Source organism: Carassius gibelio, chromosome B10 (genome assembly GCF_023724105.1).
Source record: "Carassius gibelio isolate Cgi1373 ecotype wild population from Czech Republic chromosome B10, carGib1.2-hapl.c, whole genome shotgun sequence".
NCBI lineage: Eukaryota > Metazoa > Chordata > Actinopteri > Cypriniformes > Cyprinidae > Carassius > Carassius gibelio.
Window position 1 is genome coordinate 14,794,854 of NC_068405.1, and position 21,101 is coordinate 14,815,954.

At 35.8% G+C, this 21,101-nt stretch overlaps 2 protein-coding genes across 4 annotated transcripts; one reads left to right on the forward strand and one right to left on the reverse strand.

Annotated features, from left to right (window-relative positions):
• Positions 1–418: 418 nt before the first annotated feature.
• On the forward strand, positions 419–5,432 carry f9b (coagulation factor IXb). The gene is made up of 8 exons (XM_052568102.1): positions 419–582; positions 1,079–1,248; positions 1,333–1,357; positions 1,533–1,646; positions 2,251–2,385; positions 2,568–2,839; positions 3,014–3,137; positions 3,344–5,432. Exons 1-8 carry the CDS (start codon positions 516–518, stop codon positions 3,931–3,933), a joined length of 1,497 nt encoding a protein of 498 aa, XP_052424062.1. The 5' UTR covers positions 419–515; the 3' UTR covers positions 3,934–5,432.
• LOC127966821 (proto-oncogene DBL) lies at positions 4,301–19,316 on the reverse strand. Of its 3 annotated transcripts, none has more exons than XR_008155706.1 (26): positions 19,118–19,316; positions 18,078–18,197; positions 17,288–17,404; positions 16,825–16,974; positions 16,112–16,236; positions 15,705–15,819; positions 14,656–14,775; positions 14,295–14,486; positions 14,012–14,203; positions 12,564–12,735; positions 12,392–12,480; positions 12,218–12,303; positions 11,982–12,048; positions 11,509–11,624; positions 11,370–11,439; positions 10,953–11,045; positions 10,745–10,837; positions 10,531–10,656; positions 9,865–10,086; positions 9,400–9,492; positions 8,575–8,653; positions 8,417–8,468; positions 7,325–7,521; positions 6,742–7,095; positions 6,354–6,468; positions 4,301–6,203 (listed from the first exon to the last, which is right to left on the reverse strand). XR_008155706.1 is itself a non-coding variant. In XM_052568100.1 (26 exons), exons 1-26 carry the CDS (start codon positions 19,166–19,168, stop codon positions 6,288–6,290), a joined length of 3,054 nt encoding a protein of 1,017 aa, XP_052424060.1. In that variant the 5' UTR covers positions 19,169–19,316; the 3' UTR covers positions 4,301–6,287. The 3 variants fall into 3 exon arrangements, 2 of the variants coding, with proteins under 2 accessions (XP_052424060.1, XP_052424059.1); XM_052568100.1 differs by having other exon boundaries at positions 4,301–6,468; positions 6,742–6,854; positions 6,989–7,095; positions 7,325–7,437; XM_052568099.1 differs by having other exon boundaries at positions 4,301–6,468; positions 6,742–6,854; positions 6,989–7,095.
• Between the last annotated feature and the right edge of the window lie 1,785 nt (positions 19,317–21,101).

Sequence of the window (21,101 nt, forward strand, 5' to 3'; positions counted from 1 at the left end):
ATTAACTTGCTTAGCAGCCATGTAAGTAACATGTCTGTTAAGAGGGCAGTATTAGTCAGCCGAGTCTTGTCAATATTTGCAGGGTCCCAAGTCTGAATCGAGTTCTCTGACTCAGCAGAAATAAATTAAAAGACTGAAATGAATCAGACATGTGAATGGGTATACATGCACGTATAAATCAGCCACAAGAATTGCATAATCCACATGTATATTTATACTGCTACATTATGAAGTCTGAAGTGACATAAAATGCACTATTCAAACATTGTGATGTTTTCTCATGAAACCACACATAACATCAAATAAAACTATTTCAGTGGTACCAGCATGACAAATGGAATAAATATGCAGGACAAAGACCCACAAACACTGCAGGTGCAGACAAAACCACTCACCCAATGAGATATCTGTTTGCATGAAGAGCAAACACGTATGTACTGAACTTTGGAGCGGAACATGAAGGTATTTAGACAGTTGGGAAAGATTTCTGCCTGAAGGGAAAAATCACAGAGAAAATGGTGAAGATTTATCCCATTATTTTGATATGCAGTTTGCTGCTAGAAACCTGGCTTTCTTCTGAAGGTAAGTTAACATTCATCTTTCTTAACCTATCTGTGTATGTTCCCAGAAATCGCTGTTTTTAACGCAAACATTTTTAGAATGGAACACTGAATTGTCAAAATTCTCAGTTTGAGCTGGTCAGTGTAAAATCTGTTCTAATGTCAAAGTCTAAGTATTTGTTTTTTTACATGAACTCTTCTAGAATGTGAAAACATAGACCAATTATAGTTAATACATAGAGAAACTGGTTGAAACAAGAAGAATTTTCATGGTTTGTGTTGTGAGAGAACATAAAGGAAAATAAAAATCAATCATTGTATTATGCTCTTATCATGAATTTAAGTCTTTGTCTCTGACTTCAAAAGCTGTTCAAACTCGACATAAAAAGCCTTTCAAAGGAAAACAATATTCCCTTGCCAAATCTTCAATGCTTGTCAAACTATATTATCTGTGTCCTAGAAAAAGACCATGGCGTTTTGTGATTTTTCAGCATGTCTCTTTTGTGCATGTACTGTAGCTTCAGTGTTTCTGCCGAGGGATCTGGCGGGCTCTCTTTTAAAGAGACAGAAACGCTATAACACAGGTAGATTAGAGGAGATGATGAAGGATAATTTGGAGAGGGAATGTTATGAAGAGCGCTGCAATCTAGAGGAGGCCAGAGAGGTTTTTGAAGACCAGGAAAAAACTGTGAGTTGCATAAGCAGGTTTATCTCATTAAATGTTTTAGGACTCTGTTTTTGCGAGTTTAAAACTTTCCAATCTCTGTTTCAGATGAAATTCTGGATCACATATATGGGTGAGCATAAATATTCTTTCTGAAGCATGTATCATATTGAACATTATAAATCTTTCTGTAGTTGTTTGTATCTTTCTGTTCTTTCTAATTTGTCTGTAAAGTCTCTTAAATTTTTAAGTTAACATTACAGGATATATATTCATAATATCATGATCATGGCCTCTCCTCCTTTCAGATGGAGACCAGTGTCAGTCATCCCCCTGTCAGAATGGAGGGAAATGTGAGGATGGGATGAACACATACACCTGCTGGTGTCCAGCGCGCTTTAGTGGGAAGAACTGTGAGTTAGGTAAGATCCACGATCCTCACATTAGCTATTAAGAGTAAGGAAGTCAGTGATTGTTATGTGAAACATTAAAATATGTTGTTTAAAGAAAATATACGACAAATGTTTTCATATTATATCTTCTAGTTCATACAATTTTTTTTACAAATATACCAAAATACACCAACCCTACACCTAACCCTAACCCTCACAGGAAACTTTTGGCATTTTTGCTTTCTCAAAAAACTAATTCTGTATGATTTATAAGCATTTTGAAAAATGGGTACATGGGCTATGTCCTCATAAGTCACCCTCTCCTTGTAATACCTGTGTCATACCCATGTCATTATACACAGTTGTGTCCTGATATGTCACAAAAACAAGAGCACAGACACACACATATATAAACACAGACCATAAAAACAATCATGAAATGAATTTAAATATCATAATTTTATATCAAATAAATGATGAAACTATTTGTTTATGATTTATTTATTTATTTATTTTATGTGTCCAAATATCTCTGCATTGGTACTTTGTCAAAAAGTAATTCTTAACCTTGTGTGCTTTTAAGTTTTCCTCTACTAAAACCTTATTTCGTCTTTCATGGGTTCTCCTGGTGCAGAAATGGCAAAACAGTGTAAAGTAAATAATGGAGGCTGCATGCACTTCTGCAGTGTGGATAAAATTTATGGTGCAGTGTGTGACTGTGCCAGGGGTTACAGACTGGCTCTGGATGGCAGGACTTGTGAACCTACAGGTACTATCATCCTATTCCCACTTATAACATGCCATTTATCTGCATTAAGCCAGGATGTACACTGTATTTCTCATAGCTCATAGCTCAAAGCTTTTCTTAAATTGTGCAGTATGACTTTTTTTCCTATGCAGTAGCATATTTTGAATACCATTTTCATCCAAGGAATTTCATTTATGCTTTAGGGCAGTACCCATGTGGACGTCTTGGAGCGAATATTGCTGAAACACTTAAGACAAGGTCTCTTATCAGTGCCGAGAATGGAAATCAAAGTCTCTCTCTCAATCACATCAATACAACAGAGTCCAGTCCTACAGATCTTCCTGATGTGAACGGGACTAGCACACCTCAGCCTACACTGGAAAACATCACCTCATTCTTTCCCACTCAGGCCTCCAACACTGGAAATCGTATTGTAGGAGGAAGCGAGGCAACACCAGGGGAGATACCATGGCAGGTAGGTGAAGTGATGAATTGTGTGTCCACATAAAACATTCATATGAAGTGAATGAAGCAAGGCTGGTATAATCCACAGAACCTTACAATAAAACAGTGCATTACAATAAAAACTGTAGTATCGGAACTCTTGAGGGAAATTTAGAAATTTGTTTTTTCTTTGTCATGTTGGCAGGTGGTTTTTATGGAAAAGGTGAATAAGATTGCATTTTGTGGCGGCTCTCTCCTCAGTGATGAATGGGTCATTACAGCTGCCCACTGTGTTGAAGGAAAGGTGGGATCTTTCTTCATCAGATTGGGTGAGAACTACACTGTCACATGGTGGTTATTGCTATTTGGTTATAGACAAAACTTCTGCAGATGTGAATGGTATATATAATGTATTATTTTATTTTTAATTTCACTGTCTCTTAAAAATCTACAGTTATGTATTCCAGATCCATGTGATGTGATCTCACACATACTGGCAATGAGTTGCTATATTTCTGGTGCTATGTTTCTATAGGGGAGCATGATGTGTCAAAGAATGAGGGAAGAGAGAGTGACTACGGCATAGAGGAGTACCATATCCATCCAAGTTACAACTCTCAACGGAGTCTTTACAATCATGACATCGCCCTGTTAAAGCTCAAGGGACCCGCCAAATTCTCTGACTACGCCCTGCCCATCTGCCTGGGCTCGAAGGACTTCACAGAGAACTTGCTCAGGAGTGCAGAAAACTCCCTGGTGAGTGGCTGGGGGAGGCTACGGTATGGGGGCGTGGAATCTAAAACACTTCAGAAAGTAGAGCTCCCTTACGTGGACCGGACCGAGTGCAAAGGCAGCAGCACCGACACCGTCTCCCGCTTCATGTTCTGTGCCGGTTACAGTATGATACACAAGGATTCCTGTCAGGGGGACAGCGGCGGACCCCATGCCACCCACTATCAGAACACATGGTTCCTCACGGGAATCGTCAGCTGGGGCGAGGAGTGCGCTAAAGAGGGAAAGTATGGCATCTACACCCGTGTATCCAAATATATGAACTGGATAAGTAACATTACTGGCATCAGAACAGGACATATGTCCAATACTGATCAACAAAATGGGAATTAAATTAGGCCGTTGTGTGACTTACAAATGAGTAGATGATGGAAGCAATCAGAATCAACAAAAGAGAAATGATATGCAAATGCTATTAACAAGTAACAAGTCTCAGTTAGCCTAATGCAGTACTCTTAGCAAGGTTTTTTTAAATCATATAATAAAGAAAGAAAGAAAGAAATGAAAAAAATTAAAATAAAAAGATAGAATAGGAAAAGAATAGAGCAAGCTAGTGTTAGAGGCCTTTTTTGCTTTTGTTAATTGTATAATAAATAAAAAAGAAAACAGATAAAATACGTAAAGATTAGAGAAGCTAAAGCTAGTTTCATTTTTAGTATCATACAAATACATGTCAGAATGAATTAGAGCTCACGCATCATTTTGTACAGATGATATTTACTAGTCATCATTCAACAGACATACTGTAACAATCAAGAAAAAAATATAGTTTTCCATTACACTTTGTGCTTGTACATGTAGTGAAATTATTTTCATACATGATATACAACAAAGCAGTATGAGTCACGTTCATCTTTGTAACTCTGTACATATTATACACTAGAAGTGTATGGCTTTAAGAAGTGCACTTCAAACTGAGTACACATGAACCCATTCAGACCACTTTTCTCCTCCCTTATCAAGCCCTCTTTTAAACTAATGACATGCAAATGTACACGACTTTTTAAAAGTTTGGGGTCATTTTTAAACTGTTTTATAATACAATTTAATTTATTCTTGTGATGACAGCTGAATTTTCAGGAGTCATTCCTCCAGTTTTCAGTGTCACATGATCCTTAAGAAATTATGCCAATATGCTGATTTGGTCTCAAGACACATTTCATATTATCAGTGCTGACAAAATATAATGTTTTGTGAAAACTATGATTTTATCCAGCATCCTTTGATGAATAGAAAGTTCAGTAAACAGCATTTATTTGAAATAGAAATATGTATCAGTGCCTTTACTTTCACTTTTAAAATCAATTTAATGCATCCTTTCTGGATAAAAGTATGCATTTCTTTTCAGGAATGTTTTTTTTTTTTTTAATCTTACTGACCCCAAACTTTTAAATGGTACTGTATTTATTCATTGCAGTTTTTAATGAGGTTAGCTAATGTACATTCATCGTAATGGTTTCTAAGCAATTAACAAAAGTTAAATGCACATTGTGAGTGCAGGAAGTTTGACAGAGAAAAAGTTATTAGATCGAACAAGTTTACAGTGGAAGTTATAATGATGTATACCACAAAGTTTTATTTCAATGACAAAAACTGACCCAAAAATGGTGTAAGTGATTAAAAAATGGATTTATAAATCAAAATGAATTATGCTGTTTCTACAGTAAATCTGTACAAAACACTTTGAAATCTAAGAAAATTTGCTAAGTAGCCCAGAACAGCCATATCTGAACTGACTTAAAGTGTATGAATATAAACATGGATCATCTGAAGGTGAGCGATATGTTTTTAAGCATAACTCTGAAGCAATAAAGCAATCACATTACTGAAAAGTGGTTTGTGATGCAAGTGATTTGGAAGTTTTCACCTCACACTCTCTGAAATAAAATATTTCTCTTAAATATTTATTGGAGAAATACCAAAGTAAAGTCAGAGTAATAAAAAAGAGGAATTAGTGTCAACCTGGTTGGTTTTGGAATGGATTGTTAGGTTTTGGCACATAAACTAGATTCTAATGTTTAGTTTATCTTTCATTCTTTGTAGCACTGCTATCCATTCCAGCACTAAAATGGCTTTTTAAAACAAGTATCCAACCACTGTACCTATCCGAGGAGAGGAAGAAATTGTTTGCTATTCTCTCAAGCCAGTGTACATTACACCCCATGCCATAAACCGTCTTGTTTTTAATATATACTAAAACACTGCGCTAACTACACAAATACATGTTTTATATCATTATATGGCACAGCATGGTGATGGTACTTTCCAGGGATGAGGTGGATCAGTGTAAAGTGCTTTGCAAATCTCTTTTTATTTCCAGATGTATTGTTGTAGTTGTGGTCATTGGCTCATTCGAGGACTTTTTGTCTTTAAATCCAGTATAATCCAAAATCCCCACTGATGGCAGATGGAAACTTTCTCTCAACTAGGTAGCTCTGTTTTTCTGACTTGGTGTTTGTTTGTGTGCTTCAGGTTGGCGTGACTGGGCTCAGTCCTGAATGATAGTAATGGCCTTTAGGGTTGTCACATGGTGTGAGCTTTGTGTACATCTGGTTTATGTACTTAGGTGTTGCTGGGCTTCCTGCTGTTTATATTTCCCGTACCTATGAGACAACACCGGACTGCTTTAGAGAAAGAAAAGCTTCTACTGCAGTAGATCTGATCAAATAAACACATATTCAACATGTTTATGTAAGTTGCATTTTAGAATATAGTATTCTTATAAAATCATTAGCGCTGTAGAGTTCACTCACCATAAGTCCTCCTCCGGATTTAATGGAGGGACTTCTGCCTGCATCTCCCAGCATTCTCAGCAGTGTATCAACAGGGAGTTTTCCTTCACCTCCACGAGTCAAATTCTTAACATGCCTGTGGGAATTATAGTATGACACTGATCATTAACTTGACAATTAGAGGGATTCTTATTACGTAACTAGTGATTGAAAATTAATATGTTCCTGTAGTTAATCAGTATTCTACACCAATAGAATCAAGATAATGCAAAACTGTCTCAGAATTTTGAAACCAGATTTTAAGGAATAATTATAGTTTTAAAGATGGCCAAGTAGGCTACATGCTTAAGTTTTGTAAAAAATAAATAAAAAATAAATTGAGAATATATTAAAAATAAAAATGACTCACCAAAGCCCCATCGCACTCTCCTGCAGCACGTGAATGACATCACCACATTTGATGATGACATCATCCTTGCCACACTTTAAATGGTCCACCATTGCTCTATACCTTCCAGGAACCTAAAAGACAACAAACAAGCCAGCATTATACAAGGTCAAAGCCATTATATTATGTACAAACTAAATCCTTCATTGCTGATGAAGTTTTCCTCAAATAATGGGAATCTGAGTGATATCTAAAGCTCCAAGCTCACCAGCAGCACATCGTCTTCTTCATCAGAATCTGAGATGTTTGAAAGGTCAGTGGTCCAGTCCTCCAGACCCTCACAGATGTCCACTGAGTGAGACGTCCCTGGCCAGCCTGCAACCCACAACAAGGCGATCCATAATGACATTCTCCTCCAATTGGGTTGTAAATTTTTCATGCATTGCAGTTACGTGCTTCAACTTCATGCAAATAAATGTGCCACAATTTACATATTACATATTAAAAATCCAATTTCAAAAACCCATTATGTTCGACAGCATAGTGAATTTTCTTCCACCTATCAACTAGACAAAATGGCAAGTGAAAATGGCCTTTGACTCACTGCGCCGGTTGTGGTGGCGGGGCCGTGGAGAAATGATGACTGGATCTGTCAAAACCGGACTCACACGGCCTGAATCGGTCTCCTCCGAGCTGATGGACGCCCCCTGGTACTTGCTGTGAGGAAGGACATCAAAACAACCTGAGCAGCCAGTGATCTGTGTGGACGTCCAGGGCATGCATACAGACATATGCCTCACACTGACCCACCGACCGATGAACCGAGGAACCCACGAACGGAAACAAGGGCGTCAAAGGAACACAGGGCAAAAACACAACAACATCCATCAAACGTCATAACAAACAGCATAATCTGAAACCGGACTGTGGTCAATAGAATACGATGACAAGTAAGCTCAATATTAATGAGGAGTGTAATTTTCAGACAGTAAATTGAATTTCATTGAAACAAACATCAGTAGAGTTGACTTGACATTGACCCCAATCCTGTTCCATTGAACGACAACATTCAAAGAAATTGTTTTGAATAAACAAATATAAAGTACTATGTGCTGCAAATGACTTCCCAAATTTAATTATACATTTCACCGTATTTTTTTTTAAATAAAATTGTATTTGTATCTTTAATACAATCTATTAATTAATTGTGAAGTATTTAGTTTTATTTTGTTTTTTTTACGTCAATAACAAATAATACTAAAAATTACATAAAAATAATCACAGATTTGAATATTAGCTGATTCAGTATCCCATGATTTAAATGTCCAATTAGAATAAAATGCTTCACTAAATGTTTAAAAAGCATGATGTTTGAAAATAGTTATTTAGCCATAGTCAAATAGGCATTTACTGCATATAGCATTTTATGTTTGAGTCTCCAAAGCTCAAATGTTTCCACTAAGTAGGTTTCAGAAATGACAAGAATGTGTGCTTCAAGAATGTTATTCATGCCAGAATGGTACTGATTAGTACTTTATCCACCATGCAGATGGGCACAAAGCATACAGTCTTTATGAATGTGATTTGTACTGTATAAGGCAAAACTGTTTTTGTTGTTGTTGTTCAGATCCTTCCATATGCAAAAATGAATACTGATTTAAACATTTTACATCCATACTATAGAAGTAAGGATCACCTGTCGGCCAAAGGTGGAGATAATGGCTGCTCACCGTCCGGGTGAGCATCACCTGAGAAAGTGAAACAGAGTCTGACCCACTAAACATTTCATTCCCAATTCCTAATTGAAAACATTCAACCATGATAATAACAGAAATGGAAATGCAATGTGGGAACCTTTGCCATTCTTTTGCTGGTTGTCGAGAATTTTTCTAATCTCAGTGAGCCATGCAATCTTCACATCTACAGTTGAAGCCTGCAAAATAAAACAATTATAAAATACAAATAAAGTTTTTCCACCATAATTGTTTGTCTTGTTGAGTCTTAAATTTGTATATAATATTCAATTTTTTTATTGTATAATATATTGTATTTATATCTAATTTATATGTATAATATTAATAGATATATAATTTCATACAAACACACACACATACACACACACACACACACATGTACAGTATATATATATATATATATATATATATATATATATATATATACATATGTGTGTGTGTGTGTGTGTGAGTTGTGTTTGTATGCATGTATGTATGTATGTATGTATATATATATATATATATATATATATATATAATATCTTAATTTTTTTAGTTTTTTATTATCATAAAATGTTTTGTAAAAAAAAATTTAAATGGGTTTTTTTATTTCATTTTTTAAATCCTATCTAAACTATTTTTTCAAATGATCAGTTTTAAATTATATTTCAAATCCAGGGTTTTCAATTTGGTCATAATGTGTCTTAAAAATGGGTAATTAGTTCCTGTGAAGTAGCTTTTTTTAAACACAATTTTTTAGTTGTGCAAACAAACTGACATTTCATGTTCAGGACTTGACATTAACATTTACTGTGAAAAAACATTTTTTGATATATCTCCATCAACGAGGAGGTATTGAAGAGGCGTTAATAAGTGATGACAGAGGCACTTGTAACTTTTTATCCTCTGCATTCTGTGGAGTTTTAACCTTGATAAAATGACTCACCTGAACAACATACACCTCCTCTTTTCCGTTATACCAAATTTCAAACTTCTTTACATCCCCTTTGACGTTTTCTGTGATACCCACAGCACTCATCTGCAAATGAAACAGAGCGGTCAAAGATCTCACTTGGAAATTCAGTAATGCAGTATTTTAATAACCTTGTGGGTTTTTTAACGGCCAATGGAATCTGAGTTAATCCTAAAACCCCTTTCATAAAAACATCCATCCCTTTGAGCACACTTAAAATAGAGCCTGAATAAATAAATTGGTGCTTAACTTCTGCATCTCTGCAACAAAACATGCTCAAAAATGGCTTAAGAGTATAAAACAGGTCAAAGTTGGCGGGTTAGCTTCATGGTGGATGTCGTAATTGTAAAATCTGCCTGCAAAAAAGCTTCTTTCTACTTTAACAGTAATTCGAAAGTACTTAAATAGCAATTACGTTGATCTCTCAGTCTCTCTTACCATCAGGCAGTGTTTGAAGCTGTAAGAGGCTGTCCGATCATGTGCCTCTCCACTCTCCTCTCTCTTCTTGCAGAAAAGCAGAGCTCTTTCGTGAAGGAACAGATGCCTTTGCATTGGTTTAAAGCGAGCCATGTCTTTCATGCGCGTAGGCCCTTTTCTATGGTTGATCCAGACATTAAAAGACCCCTGCATAAGGACACGTCCCAGGTCACTCAATTCGCCCTAGATACACAGGACACAGAGAAAGGAAGGGGAACTGTCACTCAACTGTCAGGGACAATAAACATAAAACCGTTCAAGGAACAGTTCGCACAAAATGAAGATGTGCTGAAAATGTACTCACCCTCAAGCCATCCACAATGTAGATGAGTTTGTTTATTCATCAAACCAAATTTGGAGAGACAAGACATTAATTGATTGACTGGAAATGTGGATTACTTTTTCATGGCTGTTTGGAGTCTGATTCTGACGGGACCCATTCACTTTCGAGGACCCAGTGGTGAACAAGTGATGTAATGCTACATTTCTCCAAAACTGTTCTGATGATGAAACAAATCTACATTGTGGATGGCCTGAGGGTGAGTACATTTTTTAGCAAATTTTCATTTTTGGGTGAACTATTTCTTTAATATTCCTGCTCTATCCTTCTTTGCTTCTTAGCCTTACTTCATAACCAGTGATAGCAATTTGATGCATGGAGTCATTGACAGACTTGAGGAGGTCCAGCATGGCATTTAGCGCCCCCTGCAGCTCAGATGCATACTGTGAGTTCGAGCTGTGTTTTAGTAGTTCCTAGTCAGAGACAGACAGCATTTAGTATAATAGACATCCGTGGTGGCCAAAAATTCTATAACAAGTAGGATTTGGTTTGTTAAGGCACCTTCAGAAGAAGCTGGTACTTGGTTAAACGTTGAACAGGTTTCAGCAAATATGAGTCCAGACCTAGCTTATGATCCAGCTTCTTTTTGCACTCCTACATAAAATAATAAAATTAGCAAAATAAAACTCATCTAAATTAATATAAAATTTTACACTAATCCATATCTACACCAATAAATGTAAATATATACATATCTCAACAACAATACCTGAATGAAGGCTGAATCTGAACACTGCCTCCAGAGGGCATCTGAGCGAGGTTTGTTCCGGCAGTAGCGCTCATAGACCTGAAAATTTTCTTTCTGCAAAAACATTTATTACAAGAGAACTCTTAACAGACATTAGGTATCCAGATAAGTGGTTCCCGTATTATTTTTCTATGCCGTCACAATAGCAGAACAAATCATATTTTCCAAAGCTGTGATTGTGAGTTCGCAATCTAAAACATTTCTTATTATTGTCAGTGTTAAAAACAGTTGTGCTGCTAAATATTTTTGTGGAAACCATGACACATTTTTCAGGATTCTTTAAAAGCGCAGAAAGTTCAAAAGAACAGCTCTTGCTTGAAATCGAAATTATAAATGTCTTTTACATACACAGCATACGTATGACACAGAATGGCTCACCCGTTCCAGAAAGCGCGCTCCCACTCTCTCTGGGGTCTCTAAGCAGCTCTCGAGGTCCTGAAAGAATATCCTGCACAACAAAGACAGGATCAGTATGAATGTGTGTTTATGTGTCCATGTGTGTGGGCAAACATCTCACCTGCTGTGGAATTTATAGATCTCAGGCAGATTTCCGAACAGCTCTTCTTTCTTGTTTCGCAGCACAGATGGCAGTATATTAGAGAGAGATGGGTTATCCATCTCTGCCCTGTAACCCTGTCACAATATCACAGAGCAGTCATTTATTTAGAACTATTACATCATAGCTCAAATTCTACACTTTTCATGTTGTGTCTTTACTGATTGTGCCAAACCAGGCCTAACCCAGTTCATTTTGTTTTTATTTGGCAGTCTCCACCAGTAGTTGTACAGAAAACATCACATAACAGAGTCAGATGTGTGTAACTACATGATTGCACTGCAACACTATAAACTACAGTATGAAAGGAAATATGTGATTTCAAAATGAGTGCATCCAAAGGTCCTCTACAATATTACCTCTGCGAGGCAAATGTGATGAGGGAAAACAAAACCCAGACCAATTATTTCAGGGTCATTCGATCAAGACATTACCAGCAAAACAGACAGCAGTTCATCCACATAGATTCTCTCCGTCTCAATCAGCTCCTTCATTACGTGGCTGCAGAAGCGAGGGATGCATGGGAAATAACAGAGGAGAGAGGGGGAGAAAGATATGAGGACAGAACAGGAAAGAGACTGGTGAGAGACAGACAAATAGAGGTGGTTGAGAAGAAACTCATGATTCGTGTGCATACTTTTTTTTGTCAAGCTAATGCATAAATGCTCACCGTTTGTGCTGGACGGGGTTCTCAACTCCCTCTGGGCTGTAAGACAGGCAGCTGCGGTTCTCCTCGTAATCGTGCATGACCTCTATCTACAAGAAAGTCCCTAAAGCTGTCAGCAAAAAGTAGATGAAGTGCGCTTTGTATGATTTTGAGATGAACAAGAATGGTCAGCCAAACCTTTTTAGTGCTGGGACCTTTCCGTGAGGCCCTTTTACCAGGAAGAGCCAGATCAAAAGAAAACCTTAAACTTGAGTTCACATCAAAACCTTTGAAAAAGACAAGAAACATTCAGACAAATGGAAACAGTAAGTTTGTCATGTGCAAATGTGGTTGAAATAGATAAACATACTGTGTTTAGGAGAGAATACAGGGGATTTGCAGCGTGGCGAGTTCTCCGGCCTTGGAGCGACTAGCTGGATGGGTCTGACCTGAATATCAGCCAGTTTCCTCAGACAGCCCTGTCTGCTCTGGATCATTCCCTGCACTGTTGACAGCTTCTCTGTGACAGCCTCTATCTGAGACTAGCAAGAGAGGAATGGGATTAACTTAAAATAGGCACTTTATCGATAGAGAATGAGTAAGGACATACTGTAGAAACATAGGGAGATGTCATTGTTGCACTTCAGCATAACAGGTAAACTGCCAGTTTCTGCCACAGGATAAACTGCAACATTGTATCTCACAATTATCTCTCTCAGGTTTTTTTTTTTTTTTTTTGAAATTCTGAGAGAAAAAGTCAGAACTGTCAGATACAAACTTGAAGTTTATATAGCACCATTTTGTTAACATTCTTACTCTGTGGTGGGACAAAAACAGAATTGCAAGAATTGCAAAATCAGAATTAAGAGAAAAAAAGTTTGAATTGAGATATAAACTCAGAATTTAGAGATGTAGACTCTGAACTGTCACAATTACCTTATTAATTTTTTTATTCCGTGGCAGAAACAGATTTCCACTAAAATCACTTTTTGTTAGTATAAACTTTGTCTTATCCATTTATACGAGGATAAATAAAAAATAGAAGCAATTAAACAGCTGTTGACCAATTAAGATATAACATTTAATGTGAAAGCTTAAATATTTTTCGCTTTCCATTTAATTTTCTTGCTGTCTAAGAAAAAGTAATTAGATATTGGAAGATATTAAAGGGATAGTTCATCCAAAAATTACAATTCTTTTTCTCACCCTCATGTTGTTACAAATCTATACAGTATATGATTTTCTTTATTGTATGAAGCACTAAAAGAAGAAATTATGAAGAATGTTGGTAAGTAAACAGCTTTGACTGCACGGACCAAAAAAAAAACAACATTTATCAAAATGTATGTTCTTCAAAAGAAAGAAAGTAATATAGTCTTGGAACACCATGCAGGTGAGTACATGATGACAGAATACATTTTTGGGGGGTTGGCTACACTTTTAAATCTCTCTTGTGATTTTCCTATGATATATTTTACAATTATATAAATTATTTCAACTATAGAACAAATTAAGCTTAATGAGCACATCCGCAAAACCTGTATAAAGGGGTCAGAAAGTATGAGAACACATTAAAAAACTGGCTTGGTGTCATTAAAGTGAGCATGAAATGGAAATTCACCCTGTCTATTTTCTAAATCCATGTTATTAATTTTTCCATGCATGTGTTTCATTTTTTTATTTTTTATTAACATTTTCTCAGATGGTAATGCTGATAATATAACTTGTAATGAAAATGTATTTAATTAGAAAAATGCTAATATGCATTTTCACTACTTATCTAAAATGGTATATTTGTGCTTTATTCCATAACTGTACCTGCAGCTGTGGTGTGAGTATTGCCTCAAACTCTAGACTGAGAACATCCGGGTTAGACCGCACCACTGAGGGTGCTGTCTCCACCAGTCTCTCAATGTCCTGGAGGGCTGCCTGCGCCCCTTCTTTAGACTGAAACTTATCCAAAAGCTGGTTAGCCAGAAGATAGGCCCCCTCATCACACCAACGCACAGTCTGCACATACATAAATATGCTGAGTATGTATATGCTTTGCATAAAGTGCATATATTACATATTTCTTGCATTTGCATTGTTTAGTTATTACCTCCTCCAACCGCAACAGCAGGTCTCGAATGCGTGTGAGAGATGCCCGTTTGGCACGTAGAGCTGTAGTGAGAGTGTCTGAGTGGTGCCTCAGTTCATTACAGCGCTGAACTATTAGGGCAAGGGCATAATGATGACTCGCTGCCAACTGGTGCCCGTGCAGAATAATAATCTGAGCGCGGCCCATTTCTTCCTGAAAGAACAACAGAGCACTTTTGGCTTTTAAGCAGTGTGTCAGATAAAAGATTAGTCTAATCTTAGCATCAGCTTCAATATCAATCAATATTTGTGATGTGCTCAAAAAGGCATGTTTATTAGGAAAAAAGATAAGGTCAGTTATTTTAATCTTTAGCATATTATACCTCTGCTGTGGTTTCCAGCATCTCGAGGTCTTTGAGTAGCTGCTCTGTCTGGGCCACTGTTGTCCCCACTGAAGCAATGGCTTTCTCCTGTGCACTGAGTTTCTCCAGAATGCCTTCCATCTGTGCACAGACCAAAACCAAATGATTAAGTTCACTGCTGCATTTAAAATAAATATTTTATAGTGCATTCATTCATTCATCAAAATATATATATATTACAGCAGATGTGACTTTGGTATACTGTAGTTACAAAAAAAGTTTTAATGGTTTTTCCTTAAATTGTTTACCTTAAATGGTTAAAATACAGTGAGAATAGAGTCATCACGCGTAATAATCAACATAAAACTTAAAAAGCCGTAGCAACTCGAATTTGAAATTTTAAAAAATTATGTTCATTAAAAAGAATCATCCAAATGAACTTTCCAATGGTGCATATAGGTGGACTATTTAAGACGAATCAATTCGCTAAAATTATTCATAGTTTTTAATGCTGCTAATGAGAAAGTGAACCGTTTTAGAAGAATAGATTGACTAGAATTATCAGATTTTCCACTGCTGCAAATTGGACAGTGAACTGTCAAACTGATTCAGTAAAATGACTTGCACCAGAGACGAGGACTCTTGAAAGACAAACTGATTTACTTTAATTAATTGGGTGGTTAAACATGAGAGTATGTTTAGGATTACTGTTAAGGACAAACCGATGCATTAGAATACATTAATCTGTCCAATGCTTTATATACAAATGTGGACCACTTAAGACAAACCGATTCACTAGAATGCTTCATATACTGTAGATAGAAGATGAACTAAATTACTAAAATAAATCTTTGTAGCACTGGCCAAATTAAGAGTGAGAGAGCTGAGATTATTTTTACTTTATCTGGTTTTGTGCCAAGTAGCATGTGCAGTACAATGCCATTGAAAACAGTGTTGTACTGTGCCATCCGTAAATATTTGGGGAAAAGTAGCTTGTTACTAGAAAAGATGGAAAAACTGTGTTTTAAAAGTACAATCGCTACTTTTAGGACTCCAACACTGGTCTGTACCTCATGGAAGCTCATCTCATACTGGAGCAGTTGAAGGTATTGTTGGAGCTTGAGATGGTGCTTCTCAAAAAAGCCATCAAAAGCCATTTCCATGTCTCGTAATTGTGCCACGAGCCTGCAAGAAACAAATAGAACATGATGGGTCTTTTTTTTACACACAGAGACTATATAGAATATTATGTTGTTATATGTTGATTGCAATTGCCCAAATATGTATTATGACCTAGTGGAAGTTAAATGGATTTCAACTAATCCAATACTGGAGGATAAAATATTAAAGAGGCAATAGTACACCATGATTCGAATACCTGAATTACATACAGTAAATACTCCTTAGAGAATTATTCATCTACCTAAAAGAGCTGATGACAATGATTTACTTTGCTGGTGAGTTATAGCCTTCGTACCTCTGCACTCTTTCTTTGTCTTGGCTGATGTCCCTGTCTTCTGCTGCAGCACCTTCCACAGCTTTTGAGGCCTCAAGGTTTGATAGAAGCTGACGTCCTTCCCTCATAACTGTCCTAATGTCATCCTGTAAGTTCAAATATCACTTAAGTATTTACATGTATAACTATTCATAAATGTTTTACTGTATTATAGCATTTTTACTTTTTATGAGTGAATAACATGCTTTTATATTATTTTAGTTATCCTGTGTTGCCATGTCAGTGATGAAATATTCTGTTGTGAAAGTCATCCTAGCAGTCGTTGTGTTTATCATTTAATAGATTTTCTAAAATTCTGAGACAACAATGAAAGTATGGGATTCTAAATCTAATTTTAAGCAATAAGTCTGGGATAAAAAAATAAATAAAAACTGGCACAATGTATAATATATCTATATATATATCTATCTATCTATCTATCTATCTATATATATATATATATATATATATATATATATATATATATATATATCTATATATATATATCTATATATATATATATATATATATATATATATATATGTGTGTGTGTGTGTGTGTGTGTGTGTGTGTGTTTGCTGTAAAATTTCATATTATTTTTCTACTGAAAAACCTATGATGATGGTATAATGCAAATGTCACGCCCAATTGTTTATGTGCATAATAACTTCACAACTACACAGTCATCCCCATACCTTCATCTGCCTGTATTTCTCAGTGTGTGATCTGAGTAGGTACTCAATTCCGCTGGCTTCATCAGGCAGCTCGATCTCAGACAGTTCTGTGCCGAATGTCTGCAGTAACTGAGCGATCTCCTTCACCGTCACTGCAAAACTCTCTATGGCCTGGAGGGGGCAGCACAGACAAAAATATGCATTACTCAGCATTTACTGCAATTGTAGGTCAAAAGCATCCTTATTTAAAATCAGATCTGAATGAATTTAGATTTGCAGATCACCAATAATGAATAGGAAGTAAACAAATATAATTTAGTAAATTATTTTTTTCTTATATCTTATTAAATAATGAAGCATACAATGTGATTTTGTGATTTTATTTCATTTTGTGAAGAATGCCATTTTTTGTTACAGTATAAATGTCTTCTTGTTTCCCTGCATGAAAACAATGTGCTGCTACAATGCACAACATAATGCTTACTGTTTGCAGAACTATCCAGTCACTATGGCATTCCTCCAGTGTGCCTCCAAACTCAGAGCTCAGTTGATTTTCATCAATGAAGCGAAGCAGGTCTGTCAGGGAGCTCAACATTACCATCTGAATAAGATCAAAAGAAACAGGGATTTAATTAAGTATGGTATATTAAATGGAAATTGTGTTTAATAAGATTAAGAGTCCATTCGTTAAGGAGGCTAACATTTTAAAGGTGAAATGGCCTTTTAAAGGAAATGTGCACCAAAACTGTAAAATAACTGAAAATGTATTCACACTCAGATCATCCAATATGCATTTGGGTTTGTTTCTTTATCAATATAGATTTGGAGAAATTTAGCATTACATCACTTGCTTACCAGTGTATCAAGTAGTTCACATGACTCCAGTCCATCAATTAATGCTTGTGAAGTGAAAAAGCTTCATGTTTGTAAAAATCATTCATTCATCAAGGCATTTAACCTTGAACTGTCACTTCTGGTTTTTAGCAGCTGTTTGGACTTTCAATCTGACGGCACCCATTAACTGGAGAGGATCCATTGGTGTCAACATTTATTATTTTTTTGGTGAACTATTACTTTAATGGCCTTGTTGTGGATAAATAAAGATTGAAAGAAATAGATTTAAAATCTAAAATGATGACCCACATAATTCGTTGGTATTAAAATTAATGACTCAGTATTTGATGTTTGTTTTTGCTTCTCAAGACATCAGGTATGCATCTAATGACTATATCATAAAGAACCTATTGTTTTTGAGGACTCTCCTCAGCTCTTACCGGCATCTTGAGAGCAAAGTCGTCCTGACTGAAGCGGAAACCGAGGTCTGTTCCAGTGGTCTGCAGGTGGGTTTTGGGTCTCAGAACTAGAACTAAGTGCAGATGTCCAGGGAACGACATCTGAAGACGAGATATGATATTTCATATGGACACATTCAACTCACATCCAATCACATAAAAAAAGATGATTTAAAGAGTAATAATGTCATAACAATTTAATCAGAAACAGCAGGGGTGGCTGCTTGTATATCATCCTCCTACTTCTAATGTGTTCACAGATGTAGAAATCTAGGTCAGACACCCACCTATTTCCATAAATGCATATATTTAAATTGTAGTTAAGTAAACAGATGAAACATCAAAGACAGAAACCGAAGTAGACTTAAAATCTGTTGTTTAGACTTCAAAATACTAAAATGGGAAGCTAACACCTCTTGTATCACCTTTCTTGCTGATTCAAGCAGGAAATTCAATCTAACTAACAACTACTATGCACTTTTTCAGACCCTTAAAGACAATCAATGTCCATGGAAAACCAAGGCTGACTCTGTTTAACTGCTAATGCTGAGAAGTCAGTGTAAGCTGTCTGTCTTCTGCTTTTTCGATTGACTTATGATCAGTTAACCTGAGAATCACAGAAACTCACACTTTTGCCTCCATAATCAGTTTTCCTGCAGTTTAATTCATCATCATGGTGCATATGTGTAATGACTAGCAATAAAACACAAATGCACAGCCAAAATAAGCATATATTTTATTATTATTGCGTTAGTCATAATTCATACATGGAGTTACAAGCGAAGTGGTCGGCTGTTTCAAAGACCGATCATTGCACATTCCTGTAATCAAATGTAAAACGCACCACTGCTTAATTATCGCAATCCTAACTAATACATAGTATCACAAACGCGCGCGTTTTTAGTATTATTTTTGGTTCTCATTAATCTAAAGCAGACAAGACTCCCACCCGCCGCCCTGCATTAGCGTTTTTCAGTTCTGCAGCATAAACCCGGTCCAAAACAGAGAAGAATCCATCTTACCGCAGCCCTCTGGATCCGGGGCAGTCCCCTAAGTGGATTAGCCTCCGCCATTGCTTCTAATTTGCCCGTTTCGTAGGGATGTATACCCACTTCTTAGCCTCACAACTTCCCTCCCTCCATGACTTTGTCTGCGGGACTGTGAGCAGCAGTAGCAGCGATCAGCCGCAGAGCGGATGCTGCAGTGCCGACGACACCTTGACCGCACTTATCTGCTCATTACTGTCACACCTATAATGTCACATGGCACTCTTACGCAAAATAAAAGGTACCTACGAAGCCATAGTTTTGTGTAATTTGTTTGAAATTAGAACTGATTGGATTATATTGCAGGCGTCACACTGTAGTGAGGGGCACGTATTATAAAATCCAGCACCATGGACAGAGGTCGATACACGCTCGTGCAGTACTTCGGCCTCTACTTCACCACACTATCACCACACTAATTTATAAAAATCATACAAATGCATACACATAATATACCTAAAATATATGTGAAATATATGTGATAGATATGAATACAGTGTGTATGTATGTGAGTAGAGTTATATATCTTATAAATATTATTATAAAGTAATATTTATTATGTATTACATAATAAATATTGAATAAATATTCACAGAAATGTATAATAAAAATTGAATAAGGGGTAATGTATAATAGGTTTTATAAATTACTATTATTTTTACTATATATATATATATATATATATATATATATATATATATATATATATATATATATATATGTATATGTATATATATATATGTATATATATATATATATATGTATATATATATATATATATATATATATATATATATATATATATATATATACACACACACACACGGACACACACAAATATTATTGTGTATGTATTTATGTATGTGTCTATATACAGTAAGTAAAGATATATTTATATTCAATTTGTAAAATATTACATAATATGTCAAATAATATTTATATACTGTATAATAACAACATAATTGATTAAAAACATACATCATTTTATAAAATATTTTATTTTATATTATTTCATTAAAATCATTTAATATGACTGAATCTACATGACTAGTAGGTACAACCTCTCAGGTTACACATGGTTTACCTACAGGTAACTCAACGCTGCGCTACATTGAAGCTGTTTTCCTCAATGTGCCCCTTAGCTATTGAGTTCCCTAGAAGGGAAGAATCCTTCCCTAGAATCCTTGGGCATTCACAAAAGGTCAGGCTAAAGTTCATAGGTCTTTACTTCATTTGATTGACATTGGTTTTGTCACAGAGGACTGCAAGCATTTTCTAATATAGAGGGAATCCTGTGCGCTCAGTAGACATGATCCCATTATGGACACAGTTGGTGTGTAGACAGATTAGGAGAGATTAAACTCTAAAGCAATCTGTGCTACCTTTGGGTCAACAACACAAGAAACAAATATCAATAAATAACTTTTCTATGGCAGTTTGACTAATGCAAATGCTGATGACACAGATGCCATCTAGGGAGGATGTGTAGACTTGCATATATTCAAAAGATGTGAGGTAGATTTCTTTTAAGTCATTCATTAACATAAATTATTTGTTGTTCAAAAATGTAAAAAAAAAAAAATCTGCTGCTACATTATCAGTGTCTTGCTGGTTGAATCAGAAAATGTTTACATTTTCAAAAATATGCATCAGTCCTGTAAATGATGGATACAAGACTTCAGTTCATTTTCTGAATAATTCTAAAATGTTTTCTTTGGTTATTAATTTAGAAGTTGTTTAGAAATATATATATATCTGTTTTGGTATGTGCACTACAGTCTTTGTCACATTGTTACCTGGGTTTACCTCTTTCTGAACAAGCCTGCCCACTCCATCCCTAAAGTGTAAATACAGACGCCTATGTGTTCTTCTGTAATTACCTTTGGACTAAATCCTAAGTCTTCACACTTTGAACTAAAAATGGACTTTAGATTTTAGAAGTGAAAGACTTAGGTCTTAC

Coding starts and splice junctions, on each gene's coding strand:
- f9b (XM_052568102.1), top strand. CDS start 516: ATGGTGAAGATTTATCCCATTATTTTGATATGCAGTTTGCTGCTAGAA. Junction 1,249..1,332: donor TTGAAGACCAGGAAAAAACT/GTGAGTTGCATA, acceptor TCTCTGTTTCAG/ATGAAATTCTGGATCACATA. Junction 1,647..2,250: donor TGGGAAGAACTGTGAGTTAG/GTAAGATCCACG, acceptor CTCCTGGTGCAG/AAATGGCAAAACAGTGTAAA.
- LOC127966821 (XM_052568099.1), bottom strand. CDS start 19,168: ATGGCGGAGGCTAATCCACTTAGGGGACTGCCCCGGATCCAGAGGGCT. Junction 12,736..14,011: donor TACTCACACCACAGCTGCAG/GTACAGTTATGG, acceptor CTCTCTTGCTAG/TCTCAGATAGAGGCTGTCAC. Junction 12,049..12,217: donor AACCCCGTCCAGCACAAACG/GTGAGCATTTAT, acceptor TCGCTTCTGCAG/CCACGTAATGAAGGAGCTGA.